At 33.8% G+C, this 26,812-nt stretch overlaps 3 protein-coding genes across 5 annotated transcripts; 1 reads left to right on the top strand and 2 right to left on the bottom strand.

Annotated features, from left to right (window-relative positions):
* The first annotated feature begins 410 nt into the window (after positions 1 to 410).
* EDD1 (glycine-tRNA ligase) lies at positions 411 to 8,396 on the top strand. Of its 2 annotated transcripts, XM_078990010.1 has the most exons (36): positions 411 to 772; positions 1,609 to 1,659; positions 1,743 to 1,810; positions 1,949 to 2,030; positions 2,240 to 2,303; positions 2,404 to 2,459; positions 2,594 to 2,671; positions 2,768 to 2,842; positions 2,938 to 3,008; positions 3,119 to 3,235; positions 3,340 to 3,441; positions 3,520 to 3,646; positions 3,721 to 3,804; positions 3,945 to 4,031; positions 4,141 to 4,242; positions 4,337 to 4,400; positions 4,479 to 4,534; positions 4,685 to 4,756; positions 4,853 to 4,935; positions 4,999 to 5,047; positions 5,120 to 5,182; positions 5,265 to 5,354; positions 5,437 to 5,523; positions 5,616 to 5,687; positions 5,769 to 5,827; positions 5,912 to 6,005; positions 6,078 to 6,296; positions 6,382 to 6,476; positions 6,563 to 6,653; positions 6,754 to 6,858; positions 6,986 to 7,024; positions 7,162 to 7,251; positions 7,395 to 7,496; positions 7,573 to 7,654; positions 7,754 to 7,839; positions 8,104 to 8,396. In XM_078990010.1, exons 1-36 carry the CDS (start codon positions 479 to 481, stop codon positions 8,200 to 8,202), a joined length of 3,255 nt encoding a protein of 1,084 aa, XP_078846136.1. In that variant the 5' UTR covers positions 411 to 478; the 3' UTR covers positions 8,203 to 8,396. The 2 variants fall into 2 exon arrangements, with proteins under 2 accessions (XP_078846136.1, XP_078846137.1); XM_078990011.1 differs by lacking the exon at positions 411 to 772 and having other exon boundaries at positions 1,957 to 2,030.
* Positions 8,397 to 9,016: 620 nt separating this feature from the next.
* On the bottom strand, positions 9,017 to 11,494 carry LOC145041818 (GTP-binding protein YPTM2-like). The gene is made up of 8 exons (XM_078990009.1): positions 11,283 to 11,494; positions 10,607 to 10,679; positions 10,405 to 10,452; positions 10,060 to 10,107; positions 9,882 to 9,953; positions 9,650 to 9,805; positions 9,443 to 9,546; positions 9,017 to 9,330 (listed from the first exon to the last, which is right to left on the bottom strand). Exons 1-8 carry the CDS (start codon positions 11,294 to 11,296, stop codon positions 9,231 to 9,233), a joined length of 615 nt encoding a protein of 204 aa, XP_078846135.1. The 5' UTR covers positions 11,297 to 11,494; the 3' UTR covers positions 9,017 to 9,230.
* Positions 11,495 to 18,232: 6,738 nt separating this feature from the next.
* Positions 18,233 to 23,341, bottom strand: LOC145041817 (DNA topoisomerase, type IA, core). 2 transcript variants are annotated; one of them, XM_078990008.1, is made up of 10 exons: positions 23,192 to 23,341; positions 22,781 to 22,965; positions 21,623 to 22,342; positions 21,106 to 21,539; positions 19,314 to 21,023; positions 19,117 to 19,228; positions 18,916 to 19,005; positions 18,756 to 18,821; positions 18,549 to 18,644; positions 18,233 to 18,438 (listed from the first exon to the last, which is right to left on the bottom strand). In XM_078990008.1, exons 2-10 carry the CDS (start codon positions 22,781 to 22,783, stop codon positions 18,319 to 18,321), a joined length of 3,351 nt encoding a protein of 1,116 aa, XP_078846134.1. In that variant the 5' UTR covers positions 22,784 to 22,965; positions 23,192 to 23,341; the 3' UTR covers positions 18,233 to 18,318. The 2 variants fall into 2 exon arrangements, with proteins under 2 accessions (XP_078846134.1, XP_078846133.1); XM_078990007.1 differs by lacking the exon at positions 22,781 to 22,965.
* Positions 23,342 to 26,812: the final 3,471 nt, after the last annotated feature.

Below are 26,812 nucleotides of genomic sequence, written 5' to 3'. Positions count from 1 at the left end.
ACAAAGTGAATAAATAAGGAATGATAACAATATTTTTTACTATATAAATATCGTTTTTTGTTATATGTTTGAAAACCGATTTCTATTTCGCTTTCACTCAAACCAATTAAAATAATAAAATCCCCTAACCGATATAAACTGACATTCAAATCGTAAACCACTTTTATGTTTCAGAATCCGAACCGAAATCTGTATTCATCTCCACTTCAAATTTCTTAACGTTCGTTTTTCTGTGTCCAAATTCCAAACGTAGAACCCTAAAACATATCATCAAAGTTGACTAGATCCAGAATTAATGGCCCAATACAATCATGTTGACGGGGGAGTTGTGTAATTATATGAAACCTTAGGGATCTCACTGAAAATTCATCACAGTCCAAAACCCCAAAAAAGATTGGTTGGGGTCCATTGTCATCCTCCAGATAAAACCCATCAAAACCCACACTCAACGCTCTGTAATCCAAAGAGGGTGATTGATATGGGGATACTAACACTGCCACTGGTGACCTCCCTTCTCAGACCCAATAAATCCAAATTTTCTCTTCTATTCACCACCACTATCCACCATCATCACCGCCGTACCATCTTACACCACCTCCCTATACGAACCCGTTTCAGCAGCGCCACCACCCCTCTCTGTTCTTTCACAAATTCTGCACTTACTCAACATGATCACCCTTCATTAACGACAGAAGATTCAAATTCAAATGCAGAGGAACGGCCAATTAAAGTTTCTATACCCACTTTTCAACAAGCCATTCAACGTCTCCAGGTGATCGACTATTTCGACTAATATTGACCTATACCCACTTTTGTAATTTGAATGTTATAATTCAATTCGAAAGCAGGGGAATACCAATTGTAGAGTTTAATTGCTTAATTCAATCGTATTATTCATTTATGGGGTTAAAATGAAGATTCTTGCTTTGGTTTCGGGGTTACTCAACAACAGTAATCAAAGAAATTCCAGTGAATTTGCGATTGGTCGACGTGTAACAAATTTGCAATAATCACTATAAGTAAAGTGTGTTTTCATAGAGTTTCATCTATAATGTTGTTCAAGACTTCAACTTAAGTATTTGCAAAGAATAAAATCCAAAAATCATCATCAATCTATGTGTCACGTAAAGGTGCATTTCTTAGCACACAACATCTTGAAAAAAAGCTTTCTTTTATCATAACTTACAACATGTTTCTTGGTATAATTACAATCTTTTCGACCAAATGAAAGGAAATAGCTCTAGAATTTAAGCCTAGAAAGTAGGGGTGTTTCTAATTCTATCCCTTGTGGAATCACTTTACTGTGTGCAACTTTAGGTTTTGGAATTTGATGTTGACTCTCTCCCAATCTGTTAATCATAACAAGGTTATTCTTTTGGTGGGAAGATGAAAATTAAAAGTAACAGATTGAAAATCAAGTTTAAAAACCTCTAACAAAATTTATGCTCTATGCATTTTAGGGATAAAAAGGAAAGCAAGACAACATATGATTTGGTGTTCTTTCACCATTTAGACTAATATGTGTGCATAAGTTAAAATGTGTATTTATGGAACCACTCTCTCCAAAGTTGTTTTTTTCTTCAAATTTTCATTTTTTCAATAATACAGGAGTACTGGGCATCTGTTGGATGTACCATAATGCAGTGCAGCAATACAGAGGTACTCACTATTAATAAATATAAGACCTCTTACAAATGTTAAGGGATTCATTTGCTCATTATTCCCTTTTTTGTATTCACCAGGTTGGAGCTGGGACTATGAATCCCTTAACATTTCTTAGGGTTCTTGGACCAGAGCCATGGAATGTTGCGTAAGTTTATCAAAAGTTAATATATATATATATATATATATATATATATATATATATATATATATATATATGTATATATATATATATATATATATATATATATATTGTGATTGCTGATTTGGTAGCTTGTGGTGGAAGGTATGCAGAGCCAAGTATCCGTCCAGATGACAGTCGTTATGGTGAAAACCCTAATAGGCTTCAACGTCATACTCAATTCCAGGTATATATCATTTTTTCAATTCCATTTTTACCCTTGCTTCCAATATAAGCAATGTACTTTATTTTATCCATAATACAAATGTACTTACATTGCTATTTGGGTAAAGAAATATTATAAATACATTACTTTTATTTCTTGTAATTTGTCTTTTCTTTATTTCGACACATGAAATTCAAACAAATACATCGAGCTCTCTCTTTTTCTCTCAGGTTATATTAAAGCCGGATCCTGGAAATTCACAAGACCTGTTTATCAGAAGTTTATCGGCTCTAGGTTGTGATTTTTATATAATCAACACTTCATCTGTATAATTTAGTGGTTTCTTGATTTACATTTAAACAATAATTTATAACTTTTTTGGTTGTGGCTTCAGGTATTGATGTCAATGAGCATGATATTCGATTTGTGGAAGACAATTGGGAAAGCCCGGTAACCCACAATTTTTTATTTTTTTATTTTTATGATTGAAATTGAAGATATGCTTCCTCCATTTTGTTCTAAACATGTACTTTGACTTTTGAGAGTCAAACAACATACATTTACAACCTAATATTGATCATTAGGTGCTTGGTGCTTGGGGATTGGGTTGGGAAATATGGATGGATGGAATGGAAATTACACAGTTTACTTACTTCCAACAGGTATCATATATTCATATTCATACATACAATTCAGTAATTTTCGTTTCTTCTTTATGTATTATTTCTTTATTAATTTTAAATGTCATCTTCTTGAAGGCTGGAAGTCTTCAGTTGATGCCAGTATCTGTTGAGATCACATATGGCCTTGAACGCATCCTAATGTTACTTCAGGTCTAGATATATAGCTCAATTTATATTCTTTTGAAATTCCGTTTTTACCCTTTTGCTTGCTTTTTTATCTTGTTTTTGTGCTGTTTAATGTTTAGGGAGTTGACCATTTCAAGAAAATCCAGTATGCTGATGGAATTACTTATGGGGAGCTCTTCTCTGAGAATGAGTGATCTATTTTGTCTTTACATGCTAGCATTTTTTGAATATATCTAATTTGTGAAAATAAAAATCAATTCAAGTATGAAAGTTATTTACCAAGTTTTATTTCTGTTTCAGGAAAGAAATGAGTGCATATTATCTAGAGCATGCCAGTGTTGACCATATTCAAAAACACTTTGACTTTTTCGAGGCAGAATCCCGTGCTTTGCTTGATTTAGGCCTTGCAATACCTGCGTATGTTTTTTTTTTTTTTTTTTTTTTCTTTCACTTTATATGACACACACATACACATTTATTTATTCATCATCTCATATAACATGTTTTTAAACATTTCATAGGTATGATCAGCTTCTCAAAACTTCTCATGCCTTTAATATATTAGATGCTAGAGGCTTTGTTGGGGTAACAGAACGTGCTCGTTATTTTGGGCGGATGCGCAGGTAATTTCTTTTTATTTAAAAAAAAAAAAAGACAATATTACCCTTGATATGTTACAATTTCCTTTTTTACCCTCTCAGTTTAGCTCGACAATGTGCCCTGCTTTGGTCGAATACAAGAGAGTCACTTGGATATCCATTAGGTGTTATTTCTCAAGCTAATAACCTTGTTGTTCCCAATGAGGTTGTAGAATCAGAAGGCAAAAAGGTGTGTGACAATTACTTTTTTGCCCTTTGACTTTGGTTCAAGTAATTTGACCATAATGTTGTTATGGGGTACAGGTGTCTGATGAACCGAGGTTGTTTCTTCTTGAGATTGGAACAGAAGAGTTACCACCAAATGATGTTGCTAGTGCAGGGCAGCAAGTATGTTCTTTGCTACAGACTAATTTTTCTCATTTCATGCTCTTATTGAATACAAGTATCTGAAGTTGATAATGGTTTTTTTTTTTTAACTTATTGTTATTCATTTCAAGTTATTGTTTTATAATGTATTTGTGTTTCAGGTCAAAGATGTAATTGTCCAATTACTTGGAAAACAAAGGTTGACTCATGGTGAAATTTCTGTATTTGGCACCCCGAGGAGACTTGTGGTATGGTTTCCTTTTCTTATTTTGTTTGTTTTCCTTTTATAAAAAGATTTTAGTTTTAGAATCTTTTTCTTTTCTTTCTAATTTGTTAATATGATAATTTAACTTGCAGATTAGTGTTGAGAATCTTTGCTCTAAGCAAGTGGCAAATGAAGTTGAGGTTCGAGGACCTCCAGTTTCAAAAGCTTTTGATAATCAAGGAAATCCAACTAAGGTATTATCATTTCCGTTTATTTTAACTTCAGAAGGGTAGTTTTGTCTTTTCACTTTTGTAGTTAACTTATACTGACTGATGGTTTTTCTTTCAGGCAGCAGAAGGGTTTTGTTGTAGAAATTCCGTAACAGTGGATGCGTTGTATAAAAAAACTGAAGGTATATCTTTATATAATCATCACTTGGATTTCAATAAAAACTTATTTCATGAAATAAAAAGATTGTATTTTTTTATAGGCAAGACAGAGTATGTTTATGTTCGTGTGATGGAGTCTGCACAGCTTGCTCTGGAGGTATAATATACATTATACAGTATGCAAATAGTTAAACACGTGCTTCAGTTTCCTTTTGTGTAATCTATTTAAAATCAAATGTTGCATAGATGCTTTTATTTATAGGTTTTATCAAATTAATGAATCTTATAATGTATTTATTTCTGATAGGTTTTATCAAAAGAGTTGCCAGGGGCAATTAGTAAAATATCATTTCCAAAGTCCATGCGTTGGAACTCCGAGGTGTGTCCCTTGTAACTAATTACCCAAAAAAATAAAAATTTCATGAGTAATTAATATGTGAATAATTAATAATCGGATAATTTTTCTCTCATTTAGGTCATATTTAGTCGACCTATTCGTTGGATTTTGGCACTTCATGGAGATGCATTTGTTCCTTTTTCATTTGCTGGTATTTTAAGGTAAGTGATTATTTCATGCAATTCTGCTTCTTTTTTTTTTTATGTTTGTTTTTTTTATTGCAGTGGTAATGTTTCTCAAGGTCTCCGTAATACAAAATCAGCTACAATCATGGTATATATGATATATTATAACTTAAAATATGTTGTGATTCATTCATATGATGTTTTTTTTTTTTTTTTGTAGGTTGATAGTGCAGAGTCTTATTCTACTCTAATGCAACAAGCTGGAATTTCTGTTGACACTGAGGTGACTTAAAACTCCATATATATAATTTATTATTGATAATAATTCATAAAAATATGGAATTCCATTTTTATTTTTTTTGTAGGAACGGAAGAAAATAATTCTAGAACGTTCCAACCATTTAGCAAAAAGTATTAATGGATGTCTTGTGATGAAAACTAGTTTACTTGATGAGGTAAATGAATCTGATCTAATATTTTTGTTTCTTTTTTAAAAACTTTATTATAAAAAGTTTTTATAAATTGTAATAAATGTAGGTTGTAAACCTTGTTGAGGCACCTGTTCCTGTCCTTGGAAAATTCTCAGAGTCTTTTCTAGTGCTCCCTAAAGATCTTTTAATAATGGTATGATTCAAATATAATCAAACACAAATAAAAACAAAAATGTCTTATGGTTTTCTTTTTTTCTATTAATTTTTTTTTCTCCTGAATAACAGGTTATGCAGAAGCATCAAAAGTACTTTGCCTTGACAGACAATGAAGGAAACCTGTTACCATATTTCATTGCTGTGAGACATAAATAAATAAATAAATAATTTAAATAATTAAACACCAGTTTTAAACATTTATTAATTGAAGAATACATTCAGGTTGCAAATGGACCAATTAATGAGTCGGTTGTTGCAAAAGGAAACGAGGCTGTGCTCAGGTTTGTTTTCTCTCTATTTTTTTCTTTTTAAATTTTTTTTATTCAAATTAACTGCATGAATTGAGTAAATTTTGTTCAATGTAGAGCTCGATATGAAGATGCTAAATTCTTTTACGAATTAGACACTAGTAAAAGGTTTTCAGAGTTTCGGGGTCAATTAAATGGAATTCTTTTCCATGTAAGTTTCTCTTACTCTTTGTGCTGAATATTCAAAATTGGTTTATATTTTTTTTTTTTACAAAATTTGCAGGAGAAACTTGGAACAATGGAGGACAAAATGATACGTGTGGAGAGTACAATTAGTGAACTAGGGTTAGCTCTAGGGTTAAGTGAAGATAAATTCCCAATTATTCAGGAAGCTGCATCACTTGCCATGTCAGACCTCTCGACAGCTGTCGTTACAGAGTTCACTTCACTATCAGGAATAATGGCACGCCACTATGCTCTTCGTGAAGGATACTCACAAGAGGTTGACATTTTGACTTCATGAATACCTTTATTTTTATGTGAAAGTATTTTTGTTCATGTGATTTTTTTTTTTATAAATATTTTAGGTCTCAGAGGCTTTGTTTGAGATCACACTCCCTCGATTTTCTGGTGATATTCTCCCGGAAACCGATGCAGGGACTGTATTGTCAATTGCAGACAGGTAAAATATATAAATATATTTTTTTTAATTGATGATTTTGATTTTTTTTTTTTTTTTTTTTTTTTTTTTTGTTATGAATTTGGCAGATTAGATAGCTTAGTTGGGTTGTTTGGAGCAGGATGTCAACCGAGTTCAACTAATGATCCTTTTGGTCTACGAAGAATCTCATATGGTCTTGTAAGTCAACTGTGACAATTTAAATTAGTCAACTCTTATCTGCTGTCTTTTGATTGATTATAATTTATAATTTATAAATATTGATGGGTGTTTGTTTTAGGTACAAGTGTTGGTAGAAAAAGATAGAAACCTGGACTTACAACATGCTTTGGAAGTTGCTGCTTCTGTGCAATCTTTGAAAATAGATGCTGTAACAATACGCGAGGTAGACACATCTTTTTTTTCTTATTTTGTTATTCTTTATATTCATATTTTTATGCCACGATAATTCGTTCAGATGTTACTTATAGCTATGAAGAAGTGATTTTTCATTATTTTTCTCCAAATTTTAGGTGCATCAGTTTGTGACACGGAGACTTGAGCAATTTCTGGTATGTCTTTTCATTTATCAACCCTTTTAAAATATGAAATATTTAATTATATATGTTGGAATCAAGTAGTTATAGTTATGATTTATGAAATGAATATAAATATGAAATATTTAATGTGTTTTGATTGGTGATTTTAGGTTGATAAGGGAATAAACCCTGAAGTGGTTCGTGCAGTTTTATTAGAGCGTGCAAATTGGCCTAATTTGGCAGCAAAATCTGCATACAAAGTAAGCAACCAAAACACCAAATACCATTTTCTTGACACTTTTTTTTCACTACTTTGCAATAACGAAAATGGGCAAATTAGTAATTTAGTAGTGTGTAATATATTATTATTATTATTATTATTATTGTTATTATTATTATGCAGATGGATGTTTTGTCACGAGGTGAGGTTTTGCCAAAAGTGGTTGAAGCATATTCTAGGCCAACAAGAATTGTTCGTGGAAAACATGTGGATGCTGACACACAGGTACCATAAAAGTGCTATTTTTCATGATGAGGATGAGAGGGGCATTTACGTCTTTTTTTTTTTTGGCTTGTTGTAGGTTGATGAAGCATTGTTGGAGACGAATGAAGAGAAAGCTTTATGGAGCACTTTCTTGTCTATCAGAAGCAAAATACATCCGGGTAATCTTGTTTATTAGATTTTTTTGTTATTGAAGGGTATTTAAGTAAAAAACCAAGTTTGCACTTGTCATGAAGTTGTTTATTTTTTGAAAATATCAGGTATTGAAGTAGATGATTTTGTGGAAATCTCTTTGCAACTAGTTGAGCCACTAGAAGATTTTTTCACCAATATTTTTGTCATGGTGGTAAGTTCAAGCTCCTTTCTAAACTTTGACTTCTTAGACCAAACTGATTATATTCTATATTTAATTTTTGACATATTGAACTCTTGAAAATTTTGAAATTTTTATTCACTTCACATGGAGAACCGCTGTCAATAAATGAATTGGTTCCAACTTCCAAGTTCCAACAAAATAATTTTTTTTGGAAGTGGTTGACCTTAAAAAGTCAAAACTTGTATTAATTTATATTGAAAAGAAATTTGTAATGAATTGTTGTTGTAAATGCAGGAGGATGAAAAGATCAGGAAAAACAGACTTGCACTGCTTAGAGAAATTTCTCAACTCCCAAGAGGAATAGTTGACCTTTCAGTTTTGCCTGGATTTTGATTTTGACCTTTTTATTTTTTGGTTTCCATTTACAGGGCTCCAACTTTTATAATTTATCACATGCTGTCATTGTTTGTACTTTGTACACCATGAGTTGGTGATTATTGTCTTGGATACAATACACGGATCTTTCTTGTGTAAAATCTCATATCATAAGAGTGTTCTTTTGTTATAATATAAATATTTTGTAGGAATATTTGGAAAGTATATCCAATGGTGATATATAAAAAAAAAAAAAACTCGATTTAGTTTGATGTGGTTACCTACACATTGATGTCCAATTCATTTGGATGATTGGATGTGTTGCAACTATGGCTTTGTAAAACAGAAGATTGTATTGTGTTTGATATGCATTGGATTGATATATTTAATATTCTTTGATCAACTAATCCTCAAAAAATCATATATCAAAAAAAAAAGCACTCAAATCAAATGTTAATTACAAGTAATTTTTTAATGTCATTTTATGTTAAAGTCAAGTAATATATATTATTTTTTAGGAAGAACGTGTAACTAAAAAAAAAAACAATAAATTAGATGGACGTTGTAAAACATTTTAGATAAGTGAGGAATTATCAATGATATATGTTTCTTTTTTTCTGAAAATGTTCATATATATATATATACCAAGAAAAGTCTGATGATATTTTTTTTTTCTGAAGTATAGGTCAGTGAAAGACTGATTTGAGATGAGCTGCAAGTTCAGTTAATAGCAATAACTTCTTTTTTCTTTTTCTTTTAAGATTTAATATATTAGAGACCATAACTCGCTAACAAGTCTTTTTTAAAGATTTAATATGTGATTCAGTTCAAGCTGATACCTTAAACCACAAAGCCAACATATTGAAATTTCTTTTGAATCATCACAAAACCTCAAACCAGATAATAACTACTGGTTTAGCTCAGCTGAATCCAATTTCTCATCAAGAAAACAAAATATTCTTCTTTTTTTTTTTTTTTTTTTACAATTAGTGAAATATAAGGTCAGGAAGAAGGGATTCATTCTAACTCTAAAAAAATTTATTTGCTTATGAAGAAGAGCAGCATCCACCACTCTGCTGAACGGGCTGTCCACGAATATTAACAGTTGGAGGCCTTGACTTACTCATGGACGGTTGACTTGCCATCCTGCATTTATATAAATGAAAAAGTCACAAGTAAACAACCGATTAAAAAGTTACACTTTAGTCCCTGTGAATACTTGACTTTTACGGATATGGTCCAGTTATTAGTTGCCTACCTATTCTTGATTGATGCAGCCATGGCCATGAAAGCTTGTTCCACGTTTGTAGCTTCTTTTGCACTTGCTTCCATAAAAGGGATTCCAATTTCATCAGCATATGCCTACACATTTCAGATTATATATAAACATCAAACAAACACCTAAAAGTATTTTTTAATTAAATAGATGACATGGAATGAATAAATCAGTTATCTATACGTATACCTTGGCTGCTTCAGTTGACACAACTTTATTTTGAACAAGATCACATTTGTTTCCAACAAGAAGTTTGTTCACATTCTCACTTGCATAACGATCAATTTCACTTAACCATTGTTTCACATTTTTAAAGCTTTCTTGGTCTGTCACATCATAAACCACCTGTACACACACATTAAAAAAATATATATTATAAAATTAAATAAAGAGAATATAAAAAATAAAAAAGACCACTCACTATAATGCCGTGGGCCCCACGGTAGTAGCTGCTTGTAATTGTCCGAAAACGTTCTTGCCCTGCTGTGTCCCACTGTGCATAAAATAAAAACAAACAAAAAGGTTTACAATTTAAATCACAAAAAAAAAAAAAAAAAAAAAAAAAAAAAAAAAAATTGCACATCAAATGTTAGACTTACAATTTGAAGTTTAATTGTCTTGCCATCTTGTTCCACAGTACGGATTTTCTACAAAATAGGAAAAAACATAATAAATTCAAGCCAGTAAGACACATTTTTTACATAGGACATGACATGATATGACATGACAGAACAGGTTGTACTGTGTTAAGTGTGTAATAGATCGGGATTGATGTCAATAGGATAAAATTTTGCAATTTTTTTAATTTGTTTTACCAAAAAAGACAGGTCTATGCAAAAGACATGAATATCTTCCTTATGTTGATTATCGATAACAATCCTAGAAAGTTTGTCTACTCCTGTCCCATGTAGCAATGTGAACCAAAATTTAGAAAATTTACTTACAAAATCAACTCCAATGGTGCTTATGTAACTATCCAAGTAGGAATCATCCTATGATCGATCATGAGGGGAAAAGAGAAAACAAAGGAAATTCGTTAAGTATGTAATAAAAATGCCTACAAATACCAAAGTTAAAATGCGTTGAGAAAATTTGTTTTATTATTAATAAAGTATATTTTGTCTTAAGATCTAACAACGGACTTACAGCAAACCTCAGAAGTAGACATGATTTTCCTACTCCAGAATCTCCAATAAGCAAAAGCTTGAACAGGTAATCACTGCAAAACATGACATTGCCCTAAAGTAATAATACAGATCATACCATAGCTCTAGATTTATCATGTTCTGATGATGTGGCAGTGACATGGCAACATCTTTGAAACAATTTAATTAAACAATAACGAATTTCAGTTACGCTCAATTCTTGTGAAAATTTGTAACATTATATTAATCAATGAGACCAAGATTAAAACTTCCTTTTAAGTTATTTATTCTTTTTGACCCAAGTTTCTGTTTCAACCACTTGAAACAACAATGTTTTTAGTATTCCTTGACAAAATGACAAAATTATGTTGATAAGATGCTTCATAAATATTACTTCTCATTATCTCATACACCACCAATTTGACATTCTATTCGTTCAACCACGACCTAATCCAATTACATTAAACATGAAAACAACCATAAAAATCACATATACAATAAGCACCCGCATCAAATTTAATGAATCAAGCTCCAATGGAAAATCGAAAATTTACAGAATTGATTAGACTTGATGATCAGTGGTTGTACCATTTAAAGAACACCAATCGCACGTGAAAGGTAGAGGCGTTGATTCGAGAATTCACAGATCATATTTGATGCTAAAGAAAAGAACTTACTACTCAGTCGTCATGGCGGGGTTGTTGATCGCAGGAAAGAATGAGCGTGGAGCAGCGAATCTTGTGGATCGTTGCCGGAGGAGAACTGAAGCTCCGATGAGAGAGCGAGAGAAAATGGACGGAACACGCAAAATGCAAGGGACGTGAATGAATCATGAAAAGGGTAATTTATACATTTTTTTTCTGTTTTGTTGTACTACTCCAAATTTTGTTCAACCCTATTATATTATTATTGCATCCATAATGGTTTGGGAATGAACTTTTGTTATGTTCTAGTTAATATTATGATTAAACTGCACAAATGGTCCCTGTGGTTTGCTCAAAATTATCATTTTAGTCCAAAAATGTTTGGACTAGCACCATTGGTCCAGAAATTTCATTTTGTTGCTTGTTTGGTCTAATCTTTTTTGATTTTTTCAAAATGATGGATTTGCTCCTACTAAAATTTTTTTTCTTATTTGTTTTTCTAATTTTCAGATAAAAAAAATAAACAAATAAAATAAAAATAAATCTCTCTCTCTCTCTCTCTCTCTCCACTATTTTTCCTTCCTTTTTTCATTTGTTCTTCATGGTTCTCAAGAACCCCTTATCGTCGACTCCACCACCGTCCACCTTTAGTCATCCCTCATCCTCACTCACTTCATAATCCGAACCTGGACCCAACATCGTTTTACCACCCTCACCATTCATCACCTTCACCAACCTTCAACCTCAGCTAAACCTTTCATCATCTATCACCACCCAACATCACCTTTCTCCGTCTCCATTCCTACCACCATGACCACTATCAAACCACCATTCCACCTTATACTACCACCAGACACAACTCAAAAACACCACACTCATTTCTCCATCACAACCTATACTACCCACCATTAGCCACCACCGACCCTACATTCTCCGTCAGATCATCACAACACCATTGAAACATCATCGACTGTCATCAACACATAATGACCGCCTAACCACCAGCAATACCAAATCTGCCAAAAAATAAGAAAAAGAAATTAACCAGCGGATCTATTCGTCACCCTCTTTCTCTTTTTTCTCGTCGGATCTGGAAAAACAAGGTAACGGCGCCTTTCAACAAATACCAACGCTAGGGTTTGTTGATGAAGATATCGGAGCTAGGGTTTTCGGTGGATGATAGTTGCGCTGAAACAAGAATAACTGATTAGGTTTTCTGAAAACCCTAACTCATTGCCGCCCTTCATCTTCTCTGGAACATCGTCACCAAATCATTAGGGTTTACTGATGAAGAAAGCGGAGAAAGTGGAGATAGACGAGGCTCGTCGAAAGAACGATGGTTTATAGATCTGGAGCTTCGTCGAGTTGCAGTTGAGTTTTTCAGAGCGCCAGAAAAATGAAGTTTTACAAATATGGATGATGGCGATGAGATCGGAGCAAGGATTTACAGATGGACGACGACAACGACGAGATGGTGATGGTAGGTGGTGGGAATCGATTATGGTTTGTTGTAGGTAATGACGACTTTCAGATCTGTCGGAAGTTGGTGGTGGCGGAGATGGTAGGGGCTGAAGGTGGAGCTAAAGGCGGTGGTGGCTGACGGCGACGACGGTGGTGGATTTGACGATGAGGAGTTCTTGAGAACCATGAAGAACAAATGAAGAATGAAGGAGAAATAGTTGAGAGAGAGAGAGAGAGAGAAAGAGATAAAGAGATTTATTTTTATTTTTATTTTTTATTTTTTTAAATCTAAAAATCAGAAAAACATTTAAGAAAAGAGAGAAAATCATATTAACAGGGGCAAATCCGTCATTTTGAAAAAATCAGAACAGATTGGACCAAACAAGCAACAAAATGAAAATGTTGGACTTCTGATGCTAGTCCAAATCTTTTTGGGCCAAAGTGACAATTTTGAGCAAACCATAGGGACCATTTGTGCAGTTTAGTGATAAAAAAACATAGTTATAACTTATAAGGAGTAAATTGAGAATATTATTTTATAAAATAGATAAAGTATTCATAAAATATTTATTAAAAACGTGGTTATATAGATGAGCTTTGGAACCGGACCGGTTCGGAACCGGAACCGGTTTTCGTATATTATAAGAACCGGGAACCGGACCGCTGGTTCTAGCGTCGGTTCCGGTTCCGGTCCCGGTTTTTCGGTTATTTTAACCGGTTGAAATACTATAGATTATATGCTATCTTCTGGAGCTTGTAAATGATTCAATATTTAACCAAATTATGACTTTTTACATTCTAAATTGAAGTACAAACACTAAATTACATGTTGAAAAAAGAATCAACTAATTCCGACTTCATATGAGTGAGTTATGCGCATTTTAAAAGCAGGGACAGATTCCAAAAAAATAAAAAATGTTGAAACAGAAAAAACGCAGCATTGATATGTTGTCTTTCGGGGTCTATAACTGATTCAATATCTAACCAAAATATGTGTTTTTATAGTCTAAAATGAACTACAAACATCAAATTACATACTGGAAAAAAAATTAAGTGATTCCGTCGTCATATGAATGAGTTATACACATTTAGAAACATATTCAAAAAAACAAAAAATAATGTTGAAATAAAAAAACGCAACATCGATATGCTTTCTTTCGGGGCATGTTTCCGATTCAATATGTAACCAAAACATATGTTTGTATCGTCAAAAATGAATTACAAACTTCAAATTACATGTTGGAAAAAAAATCAAATAATTTCGACTTCATATGAGCGAGTTATACGCATTTTTAAAAATGAAAAAAATGTCAAACCGGTTCCGGTTCTTAGAACCGGGACCGCTTTTCATAAAAATGGAGAACCGGTAACCGGACCTATTATCAATTCCGGTTCCGGTTCCGGTTCGGTTCCGGTTCCGGTTCCGGCGGTTCTAATGCTCATCCCTAATTCTTACCTTCGATGACTTTCCCGGAGCTCAACTCTAACTAGTAAAATTAAGAAAGATTGATCATTATCTCTAAAGCATTTTAACAAATACATCTCGTATTATTGTATATAATAGATGAAACATCCAACACATTCGAGAAACAAAAACAAAATCTATATTAACTTACATACACATAGATCTCGTATATAATAGATGCGCACATATAGTTACCTTATTCTTGTGTTCAACTTAACGAGGAAAATAAAAAGAAATGAGTGAAAGTGGGGAGAAAGTAAAATATATTGGTATTTTCGAGTTTCATTAAAGGAGTGGAGTGGAAGGAAATGAAATGATCATTTCCCTCGTAACTTTCCTTTCGATTTAGAAGAATTTGGAGAGAAAGAACAAAATGTTTAATTTTCTTCAGATTTTTCTCCAACTCGGAAACATAATATATAAATTTATTTTTTCTTTTTTTCTCTTCTTTTCTCTCATTACTTTCTTTTCTTTTCTTTTTTTTTTTTGCTAAAACTCCACTAATCTCATGTAATTAAACGTCAAGGTACTTTTTCATTGTTCCTCGTGTTTTCATCAAACGTTGCTCCTTTTTTGGACTAGTTTAATCACCATCAACACTAATCAATATGTAATAATTAATATATAAACAAATTTCAATAATTATCTTTGCATCGATTTGATTGCATTATGCCTTTGTTTTCTGCTTCGTCTTTCAATTATGGATGATAGTAACTATTAGGGATCAATTTATATGGAATGGTGGAATGCGTTTTGACTTTTAAGATAGCTATATCATATGTGCAATGCAGGGTTTAACATTAGAACATCATCTATTAAAAGTTGCAATGGGTGAAGGTTAGAGATGGCAATAGGGTCGGAAAACACGAGGGTTTTCAATTGCCATCCATATAACTGAATCCTTATTTAAATTTTATCCACATTGGGAAAATATAAATGGATCCCCGTCCCCAACCCCAACGGGAAATCGGAGATTTTTTTTTAATATAAAAAATTTTATGTAAGGAAAAACTTTAAATTTAAATTTTACCAATGTAAGAACCCCAAAATAAGAAAGATTTGACTTTGGGTGAATAATCGATCAAAATGGTAATTTGGTCAGGAATTTCATGAATTGAGATGATGTAACTTCATGAAATGAGTCAAGATAATAAGTGGGTTCAAGAGAAGAAATATAAAAGATGGTGCTTTAGGTCATAATGGGTAAAATGAGAATTTTATGTCTTTTGTCCCAAGTTTATGACTTAATAGATTAAGACTCATAAATAGTCAGTTCAAAATGACTTAAAGGAGTTGTATAACTCATCCCCACCTTCACGTAAATATAAAGATCATTGAAACCGAGTATAAAACGAAGAAGTTATGAGTATTTGAATATTAGAAGAAAATTGTCCCAAAACTTGAATGTAATCAGCTAAGGACCTGCTGAAGTGCAGGCCCCGCGACACGGCAATGGTCGTGCCACAATGCGATTTGTATAGAGGTAAAAAGGGACGAAAGTCTCATCATAAGTATAGGACAATGTACTCGTACCGAGACGTGATTATATGGGTTACCGCCTTCATGAAATCACATCTACAAATTTAATTATATCTATATAATATTCAATAACACAAAAATCTAAACCTTCAATTATAGTATTTCTATCTTTTTCGAAACTAATTAAATACTTTTTATTATAAGTTTATTTCAAATTGAATGGTATTTGACTCGAGTTTCCATTTTAGTAAACAAATGATTAAGTGATAAATAAAATTACGTATCGACTATTTAATTAATATTTATAATTTATCCACAATGAACATCAAATTTAAATAGAACAACTATTTATTAAATATTTATAATTCTATATGCATGTTTTTAGTCATATATTGTAACTAAGTTTAGTGGTACATTAATATCTAATTTTAGATTTAATTAGTGATTTTCGTTCCTATTCATTTAATTACTTTTATACCCTTATAATTTATTTTTGAGTAAATTACATGAATGGTCCCTATGATTTAGGATAATTTACGTGTTTGGTTTCTAACTTATTTTTTTAACTCGAAAGGTCCTTATTTTTTGTTTTTATTACAAGTTTGGTCCCTATCTTACCTAAAAAAACTATTTTATCCTTGATTTTTTAATTTATTTAAATAAACACACCCCCAACCTTACCCCTTCACCTTACCTTACCTACCTCACTATTTTTTTCCTATTTAAATAATAGTCTTATTAGGTAAGACAATGATCAAACACATAACAAAAACAAACAGTAGGAACCAAACGCATAACAAAAACAAACAGTAGAACTTTCCAAGTTAAAAAAAAAAAAAAAAAAAAAAAAAAAAAAAGTTAGAAACCAAGCGCGCAAATTACCCCAAAGCATAGGGACCATTCGTGTAATTTACTCAAAAAAAATTCTATTTTTTTAATCGTTATCTTATACTATATTATAAAACATATAAGTCATATCTTGAATTTAAAGAGTTATAAGTTACAAAACTTTTTGTACAAATCAATTATACATAGATAAATCATTAATACTTATCAAAAGTTTGAAAACTTGAATTAAGAAAGATTATTAAGAAATTCAATTTAGAGCAAAATGATAAATTTAAAATAGAGTAAATTACTGAAACCGTCCCTGTGGTTTGGTTAAAATTGCACGTTTGGTCTCTAACTTTTTTTTGCACTCGGATCATCCCTGTGGTTTGATTTTGTTGCGTTTTTCGTCCCCGTGATTTGATTTTGTTGCATTTTTCGTCCCTTACATACATAAAGTTAGGGACCAAACATGCAACTTTTACCAAACCATAGGGACGAAAAACGCAACAAAATCAAACCACAGGGACGATCCGAGTGCAAAAAAAAAAGTTAGAGACCAAACGTGCAATTTTGACCAAACCATAGAGACGATTTCAGTAATTTACTCTTTAATATATATATATATATATATATATATATATATATATCAATTTATATTTCTTAAACTAAACATCCCTATTAATTACTTCACGTACATCAAATATATAAACATACATCATAAATATAATGCATAAACGAAAATATTTTATTTAATACTGGTAATTTTTTATTAGTGTCATCACTCGTCACCTATCCAAACCATTGGTCAAGACCGCTACCCACCGGAGTTCATCCGAATCGAGATACAAATTTGGATCAAAAGGGAAACGAAACTAAGGTTTTGTGACTATGGTTTTCTCCGTCTCTCTTTCTCCCCCCTTATGCTATTTTGACTACTAGATCGTTCGTAAACGAAATTAGGGTTTTCCAACACCAACGCTAAGGTTTTCTATCGGATCTGTTGGTACGATAGTCACCAACAAGGGTATAGAGGTTTGGAGTTTTGAACAGAGAATGAAGGGTAACAGTGTCAGACTTAGTGTTAGTAGAGGGAGTGATGAACATCGCCGGTGGTCCGAAGTCTGTGGCGGTATGTTGACAATGGTGGTCCGACATGTGATAGGGTGGACCGATGAGAGAGAGAGAGAGAGAGAGAGAGAGAGAGAGTGTGTGTGTGTATGTTTGTAAATGAGTGGGTTAAAGATGTGACTTCAAAAAAAAATTATATTTAAAAGCATATTTGTCATTTTAAGCTAGAAATGAACCAAAAACACAAAAATAATATCAATCATAGGAACCTACTACAAAAACACAAGATATTGAAAATTGTACCGTTGATCCACCACCAATTTATTTGGATCAAATTCATATAATTTTGACAACCACACGGACTATTTTTGCAATTTTGTCTTAAATTTTAAATAGAACAACATTTTTGTCTTGTTTATCAATTTTATCTCATATTAAGTGTCTAGAAATGCATAATAAACCACATGATCAAATGACAGCCAAACATAATGACTTGTATTCTTTTCATAGAATCTTTAACAATCAATACGATTCCTCTTTCTATAAATTACAACCAGCACAACCAAAACTCCCTTTTAAATCTAATTAAAATCCTCTTAACTCAAGCAACTTTCGAGAGCTACATTTGAGTTCGTGTTGTTGCAAAAAAAAAAAAAAAAAAAAAAAAAAAAAAAAAAAAAAAGACCGATGAAAACATCTTCACATAAATTATTAAAAAAATAGAATAATAATTTTAGTTTTTAACAACAATTATATATACCTAACCTACAAAACCTCAACCGCTTCCTTGTCTCTGTTCTTCTTGGGCCTCCCAGTTTGCTTGGCATCTTTTCCCATCAAAAACTTCATTGCTTTCTCCAAAGTTATGTCATTAGGATTCGTGTTCTGTGCCCATATTCAAACACTTACACAATCAAAACCCTAAACCCTAAATCCTAAATAAAATAATAATTAAATGTTTCGATTTTTCATGTGAAGATATTAACATAACATACCTTTGGTACTGGTGCTTGTGTACGTCTATGTTTTACTGACAACCCATGTCTTGCAAGCTTCAGTACCACTGGCAAACCATCATCTGGATGTTTTCCCTAAAATATATACGAATTTAATATTATCAATTCAGGAATTACAATATAAATTTTAAATATAAAAAAAAAAAAAAAAAAAAAAAAAAAAAGTGAATTCTAACAAAAACATACCAAAGTAATGGGGTAACGCAGCAACTGAAGAGCATCTTCCAAAGTTATAGAGGTAACATCTGAAATCTGATCATCACATTACAAGAGAAATTATAAGTCATAAATATGACAAAAAAAAAAAACAAATAAATAAAAATAAAAATATAAAAATATAATATACCTGGGAAACAGAAGCTCGTTTAGGTAAGTGTCCCTTTTTGTCTTCACCAAGCTGTACATAATGACCATATGGACCATCCTTCAATAGAATCTTCATCCATCCATCCATAACATAACATAACATAACACCAAATATAATTATTATGAGATTATGTAACACATAAAAAAATCACATTAATTAAGAAAACAAAAAGATATAAACCTTTTCATTAGAGGTAGGATGCACTCCAAGAACCTTGGGCTCCTCTACAGCTCGACTATTTTCTGGGCTAGAATCATCCTCATCATCACCATATAGTGTCTTAGCAATATACCTTTATAAAAAAAAAAAATCAGAAACCGTTTAAATGTTGTTAACTTTTTTAACAAAAGAAAAACAAACAAATTGGCAAAACTTACTTGCACTGAGGATGTTGATCACAACCAATGAAATAACCAGCACCAAATCGACTCACTTTAAAAATCAAAGTACCCTCTCTACAACTTGGACACAATCTACTTTGATCAGGAAGAGAAGCAAACAAAAAATCACCAAATGTTTTCTCCAACATCTTCTCCACTTGATGAATATGAACACTACTAGCACGTTCACAATACTTACTAAATCTTGTCCAATAATCTCTAAGCAACCCTTTCCATTCAGTCAAACCCCCTGAAACATTATCTAACTCAGTCTCCATATCAGCTGTAAAGCTATAATCAGTCACCTCAGAGAAATGATGAAACAAAAAAGCAGACACCATTCTCCCACGAAACTCTGGATACAACACTCTGCTTTTCACTGTCATGTAATTTCTATCTTTCAATACTTTAATTGTTGTTGCATATGTAGAAGGTCTCCCAATTCCAAGCTCCTCCATCTTTTTTACCAAACTACCCTCCGAGTAACGCGATGGTGCTTGAGTGTAATGTTGCTTCGGTTCCAACTCTATAAGACTCATTGAATCCCCGGATTTTAGATTGTCGAGAATCTCAAAATACCCATTTTGCCCTTCGTGTTCGTCTTCGTTGTTTCTAATTATCCTGCTCTCAGTATCCTTATATACAGATTGGAAACCGAGGAAATCCAATTTTGAGGTTGAGGATCGAAAAATAATCGAGCTGTTTGTGTTTCCTATATCGATTTGTATTTGTTCTGTAATAGAAGGTTCCATTTGACATGAAATTGATCGACACCAAATTAAAGTGTATAGTTTTAATGAATCTTCATCGAGAATTGTGGAGAGCATAGAGGGGAGTCTTGTTATGTCTGTGGGCCTGATTGCTTCATGGGCTTCTTGGGCGTTTTTGACTTTTTTGAAAAACTTTCGGGGGGTATTCGGGATGTAGTTTTTCCCGTATCTTTGTGAAACGAATGATCTGATGTCATCAACAGCGGTATCCGACATGTGTAATCCATCGGTTCTCATGTACGTAATCAACCCTGCTGAATTCCCATCTGGCAACTTTACCCCCTCGTATAGCTTTTGTGCAAGTTTCATGGTGTATGCTGATGGAAAGTGTAGTTTGCTTGCAGAATCTTGTTGGAGGGTTGATGTTATGTAAGGAGGTGGTGATATTCTTTTGTAGTTTTTTTTACTTTTTCCAACCACTTTAAACTCTGAAGATTTGATCATGTTTTCGATAACATTTGCTTCTGTTTGAGAACCAATCGACATCTGGGTTAGCTTTTTGGAATCATAATGTGTTAAATGTGATGGGGTTTGACCGTTTTGACTATTGAAAACACCTTCAATTGACCAATACTCTTCGGGTTTAAACTTATCGATTTCGGTTTCCCGATCGCATATTAGAGCTAAAGCAACGGATTGGACCCGACCCGCGGATTGGCACCCGGGTAATTTTCTCCATAACAATGGAGAAATGTTGAATCCGATTAAGTAATCGAGAGCTCTTCTTGCAAGATACGCGTGGACTAAATTGAAATCTATGTCACGTGGGGCCTGCAAGGCTTCTTTGATGGACGATTCGGTAATTTCATTGAAGACAACTCGGGCAATGTTTATGTCTTCTGGCAACGCGTTTTGTTGTTGTAACATTTCAACAATGTGCCATGCGATTGCTTCACCTTCTCGATCAGGGTCTGATGCAAGAATCAGATTTTGGGTTCTGAAAAAGAAAAAAGAAATCAAATTAATTTTTATTTTTGAGGAGTTGTGAGAGGATAAGAATTAGGGTTCATAGTTCATACTCTGCTAATGCGACTTTAATGCTCTTGAGATGAGTCCATGCAGCAGAAGGAACCTCCCAAACCATGCTGAAGTCATCTTCTGGTCTTACAGAACCTGATCTTGCAGCTAAGTCTCTTACATGACCATAACTTGGAATGACTTCAAACATATCCCCAAGATACCCCTGAATCACTTTTGCTTTTGTCATTGACTCCACCACCACTACAGATTTACCAGAGGGAGGATATAGGGGTCTTATTGTCCTATTATTCTTCACACTTGTTATTGTTTTTGGCTTTGAAGCTACTTCACTCACATTTGAGATCTCCACTGTGTCATTAGATTTGGCTTGTGTTTTAGGTTTTCTTTTGCGGGTTTTACTTGTTGTAGTTGGCTCTTTGGGTTGTTCATCTTCCAAACTCACTTCAATAGTGGGCTTCCCATTTGGGGTAACCTGAAAATGTTGAACACATTGTTAAAAGGGGTAAATTGGAGAAATAGCAATGTTATCATGTACAAAATTAACTTTTAACTAACCTCTGAAGCAGAAGCCAAGTTGTCATTTTTGGATGACTTTAACTTCTTTGACCGAGAAACTTTTGTAGAACTTGCTTGTGGTTGTGGAGGTGGAAGTGGTTCCTCAGAAGCAACAGCAGACTTCTCTTGACTTTTCTTGACTTTGGGAGTTGGTTTCTTTTTCGCTTTTGTTTTAGGCAACTGGCTTTCATTCTCAACAAGATTCACTTCAATAGGTGAATCTTTCAAAGCATCTTTTTTAACAGCTTTTATAGGTTTAGTGGATGTTCTTCCTCCAACTTCTAATGGCTTCTTGTGAGTCAATCTCTTAGTTTGTTTCCAATGTTTATTAAATGAAAGGAAGGATGTGGTTTTGATTCTTCCTTCTCCATCACATGCATCATTTTCAGGTATTACTGCTCTTGGAATTTGAGAGAAATGTCTATAGGGTGCAAAGATTCCAAAGCCACCATTCATTAAACCATAATTAATTGTACTCATTGGTCGAATAGGGGGAGAACTTCTTGATAGTGGCTGAAGGGAGAAGGTAGAGTAAGACTGATTAGTGTGGCTTCTGAAAGAAAAATAGGGTTTTTGAGGTTTCAAGCTTGGAGCTTTAGCATGTCTACCATTAAAGATGCAAGATACTGTCACCCTTTTTAAACCAACTTCCAAAAGTCTCTCACATGTATGACCACTTCCAAATGACGAACAGCCAGAGAAACTATGTAATGCCTTGCTCTGAAGATTGAAATAAGTATGACAGATTAGCTCAAATAAACATTGGAGAAAACAGGTTGTAGTGTAAGATTTGTCATTGAAAAGCTACTGTTGAATTGAGTTAATCAAGGCATAATCCAAACTAGTTGAGGAAAACAAATCTATAACCATTGGAGTTTAAATGAAAATGGGACATTCTCTGTTTTCTGTATATTAGGCTTCATACAACAGGGGGTCTTGCAAATAAACAACTTGAAATAAAACACCTATGTTTAAAGATAACACAAAGCTTTTATGTGATTGTACTATCAAACAGTTGTCAATTGGTTTTCTTATTCTTTCTTGATGGTGTCAAAAAACGTTATCTCCATATGTTTCTTGGGTCCTCAGAATGCATTTGTGAATTGTAATCGTTAAAACAAAAATAAACGACACTGCAGAAAGCAGGGGAAACTTCACCATGGTCGCCTCCACCAATGAAGTGGTAGAGAAATTTCTTAAGCAAAACTGAAAACTCAAAGACGTGGCGGTGGTTGCGGAATTGGCGACGAACAAACTTTTGTGAAGCTGTAGAACGATTGTCGTTAACCCATTCGATGAAATGTCTCGAACACCGAAACTTTGCTCTGTGTCCGAACAAAAACCTAACGCAAACACACAGCATTTCTTCAATTACACAACTCAAAATGCGAATTGCAATTGAAAGTAGCTCCAAAGGATGCATCTTTTTTACGAAACATTCTCTTTTATCTTCCTCTCACCTCCCAACAAAAGTCTCTTCTATATGGACAATCCTAACGAAATGCTTTTCACAAAGAAAACAAGATAGAAAACAATGTAAAGCGATATAAATCGAAACGAGGAACTCACCATTGATGCGGATTGCTGAAGGGGTAATTATTTTAACTCCATATGATAACGAGTATCGCTATAATCTTACACACGCACACAACTGAGGAGATGTTTGCCTGTTTGGAGGTGAAGTAAAGGAGCAGGCATTGGCGGCATGAAATGGAATGGTGAGGTTTTGATGGGCACAGAGGTTTTAGGGCCCAGCCCAGAAACCTAAACTCAATCTAAGCGGGTTCGTCTATGTTTCGGACCGATGTTCAAGTTTTTTTTTTTTCTTTCTCTTTTGAGTTCAATGATGTTCTTTGTTGGGATTTTGCTACCAATTAAAGAATTTCTTTGAGGACCGAATTATGAAATAGAATTACAAAATAATATTGGCTTGAAGGATCTCTTGTTTCGTATGTTGAAATAGAATTACAACATAATATTGGTTGTGAAGGCATGGTCAGCCCAAGAGCAGGACAAACAAGGCTATTGTAGCAAGTATAGGACAGGGCAACACATTTTTTTCAACTATTACGGGTACATGTAACTTGGAACAAAATTTTGTCCACAAAAGTAGTCCAGTAAGAAGGGTGCGATCTGAAACGTGAAATTAGAAAGAAGGTGGCAATAACGGCTAAAAAAGCACACGCCTAAGAAGACGAGGAGATTGGCTGACTGGGAAAGAATTACCGAGGAGTCCCTGAGATTTTTTGAAGAGTGGGTATTCGAAGCTTCTCGTGTATTCATTTGCGGATTTGAAGATCGGTATTACTTCGAGGGGGAGTTGGCCTTGACCGCGCAAGCTCGTTGGATATTGAAGTCGGGACATCTAATCCTAACTTTGATGGGGAGAATGTTAGGGTGCAAAGTCACGCTCGGATGTAATTTGTGCTTACCCTCTTGTATTGTGTAATGAGTTTTCTTTCAATTTCCTTTTCTACACGAATCTTCTCTTCTTCAGTTGGATCAGTGATAATACCCTTCCCTTTTTGCTTCCATTTCTTTCTTTGAAGGAGGTGGCTTCGAACTTGATCCACCAGCAGATGAAACAATAACAATACCTTTGGTTAAAGGCTTCGAAGTCATGGTAGTTAAGGTAGTTGACATTGAAGTTGGAAGCAAAGTAGGAATTTGTGTGCTCATAACCTTCCCTACAACCTTTCCTTGAGAATGATCTTTTGATGAACCAATATCAACACCTTTCAGAACACTAGAATCACCAACCTTTTCTCCCCCTTGCAACCCTGTTTTAATAGGTGAGACATCAAAAGGCATCAAATTTACAAACTTCATTAGAGGAGCTAGATTAGCTTTCATGTTTGACTCCAACGAAGAAAACATTTGTGACAAGGATTCTTGAGAAACCAAAGATGAAGGAGAAACATCAAGTTTCGAAATTAACTCCTTCACATTCCCCAATATTTCTTCTAATTTAACAAAATGCTTTGATTCAGACTCAAACTTCAAATCGACTTTGTTGATAAGTAAATTATAGAACTCAACAATCGTCGTAACAACATCAGCAACTATATCAACCTTAGTATGAAGATTGGAATAGTTCTGATCAACGTTAGCAACCTCCTTTGTCATCTCAGATGGAAGTTCTTCAATCTTGAAATTAATATCCTCCTGCACTCTCTTAACTGCTTCGACAAAGAGAAGATGTCTTTCCTTATCAATTGCCCTCAAATCTTTAACCTCATGAGTAAAAGAATTAAATTGTCGCTTTAAACGCTCTTCATTCTTCGTATCAATCTGATCCATGATGGTTTTTAAATGATGCTCTTTGGCTTTTAACAAATCATCGACTTCAATGTTAGACACAGTGTTTCGACTTCCTGTATCAGCTTGAACTTGAAGCAAAGAATTTAACTTTCGATTCAAGATTTTAAATTGTTTTCCTGAAATCAACATGTGATTATGAATATTTTCTACCTTAGGATCGAACTGAATATCGCTAAAGGGAACCATATAATCATCATCATCCTGTTCAACCTCTGACGTAGACTTGAGCTTCGTGAGTCGACATCCCATCACCCATGTTGACATTTGTGTCCATATTAGATATGTCCACAGCGATGCCTAAAGTTTGTGCCTCCTCCATAATGTACTTGGCAAACAAAACTTCGGGTGATATGACCTTTGTATGCTCAAGGATGGATAAATGAGAAGGATCACCCAGATTAGTGGCTGCATCCACATTAGATGTATTCACATTGCCACCAGGACTTCCAGTCGCCTCGAGATTCAACTTGGCAGGAGAATCCATTTAAGGTGATGCAAAGCCCAGGTCTTCAATTCGAATGAGAGACGGAGTACCCTCGTCTTCAAGATCAGTCTCAACCACCACTTCATCAAGTGACTCTTCCAACTTCTTTTGCTTCTTTTTGATCTTCTTTACCAAATCACGAGCTCTTCGTTTCTTTGAAGCCGGAGAAACAGGAGTAGGGATTTCACAAATAATCACCCTTTCGATTAATCTGGGGATTTCGAATATTTTGAATCTTGGATGCAAAATACCCCTTAGACGAAGAAATATTTTGCACAGGAACATCTTCAATAATAGGCCTCGGATCTGGTGAATGTCGAGGTCTATGGCAAGCTTCTTCATACGCTTTAAAATAGCAGTCTTCGAAGGTACCACCTCCGTTTGAACATCCTGTACAATGGGTTCTTGAACATGCTCAAGAATAGGCTTTGAACCCTCTTTCTCAACAACCTCAAGAACAGCTTTAGGTTTTTCAACCTTAGAAGATTTCTTAGGACTTTTGCCACGTTTGGAAGTTCGTGCAATACCTTTTGGTAGCAAAACACCTGTTTCAACAGTAGGATTGATGGATTGAAGATAAGCCACAAGAATAGGGTTTGTTAGATCAACCTTGCAAAGCATCGCATCTGGAATCCTTGCAACATTGGGAAATACCTCTGAATCATCTTCAACATTCTTTGGATGTTGATAAATCCCAAACTCAACTGTGGGAACATCAGTAGGAACCAAAATACATTCCTTCTCATACACATATTGGAGAATTAGACTTCAATATCTTGCACACGAAACTCCATTACCGATATTTGTGTGTGAGATACTAACACCAAATTCCTCCCATAGATGAGTAGCATAATCAACCTGCAAATCATAATACATACCAGCAAGCATGGCGTAAATTTTAAGTATGCCTTTATCCAAACCCACACTCTTTCCTATCAAACATCGAAGAAAGATTCCAAAGAGGAAATTCCACACACATGGTAAAGAAGATTTCTTGAATTGACTGAGTTTAGTGAGTACAGTTTGATGACCCATCTCATTAAACATATCAAGCATTTATTCATTAGTAACCCCATAGAAAGGGACAATATTGGGAATGTTCAAGATTTTAGCAAACTTGTTCTTTATGGGCTTGTATTTCTTATCATTGGTTAACTGAAAAGTAACCACCTTAGACGTTTTGTTGAACACGGCAGTAGAATCGGCCAACGATAACCAGGTCATTGGAATTGAGAAGGAAGTCGTCATCACAGTAGATAGAACTGAGTGATTGAGAGACACAATCAACATTTGCAGTTCTTCAGGGTATTTCAAGAAATCAGGTTGAACCCAATAGTTGGATCCTTGAATCTTCAACAATGGTTGATATGAAGCTTTGTAACGCC

Source organism: Lactuca saligna, chromosome 4 (genome assembly GCF_052625555.1).
Source record: "Lactuca saligna cultivar CGN05327 chromosome 4, ASM5262555v1, whole genome shotgun sequence".
In the NCBI taxonomy this organism is placed as follows: Eukaryota; Viridiplantae; Streptophyta; class Magnoliopsida; order Asterales; family Asteraceae; genus Lactuca; species Lactuca saligna.
Note: the sequence above shows the minus strand (reverse complement) of the source record. Positions and strands in the feature narration are given on the sequence as shown.

Coding starts and splice junctions, on each gene's coding strand:
- EDD1 (XM_078990010.1), top strand. CDS start 479: ATGGGGATACTAACACTGCCACTGGTGACCTCCCTTCTCAGACCCAAT. Junction 773..1,608: donor AAGCCATTCAACGTCTCCAG/GTGATCGACTAT, acceptor TCAATAATACAG/GAGTACTGGGCATCTGTTGG. Junction 7,252..7,394: donor CAGCAAAATCTGCATACAAA/GTAAGCAACCAA, acceptor ATTATTATGCAG/ATGGATGTTTTGTCACGAGG.
- LOC145041818 (XM_078990009.1), bottom strand. Junction 10,108..10,404: donor GCACCATTGGAGTTGATTTT/GTAAGTAAATTT, acceptor CCTATTTTGTAG/AAAATCCGTACTGTGGAACA. Junction 9,806..9,881: donor GTGGGGCCCACGGCATTATA/GTGAGTGGTCTT, acceptor GTGTGTGTACAG/GTGGTTTATGATGTGACAGA.
- LOC145041817 (XM_078990008.1), bottom strand. Junction 21,024..21,105: donor ATTAAAGTCGCATTAGCAGA/GTATGAACTATG, acceptor TTTCTTTTTCAG/AACCCAAAATCTGATTCTTG. Junction 19,006..19,116: donor ATCCTACCTCTAATGAAAAG/GTTTATATCTTT, acceptor GGATGGATGAAG/ATTCTATTGAAGGATGGTCC.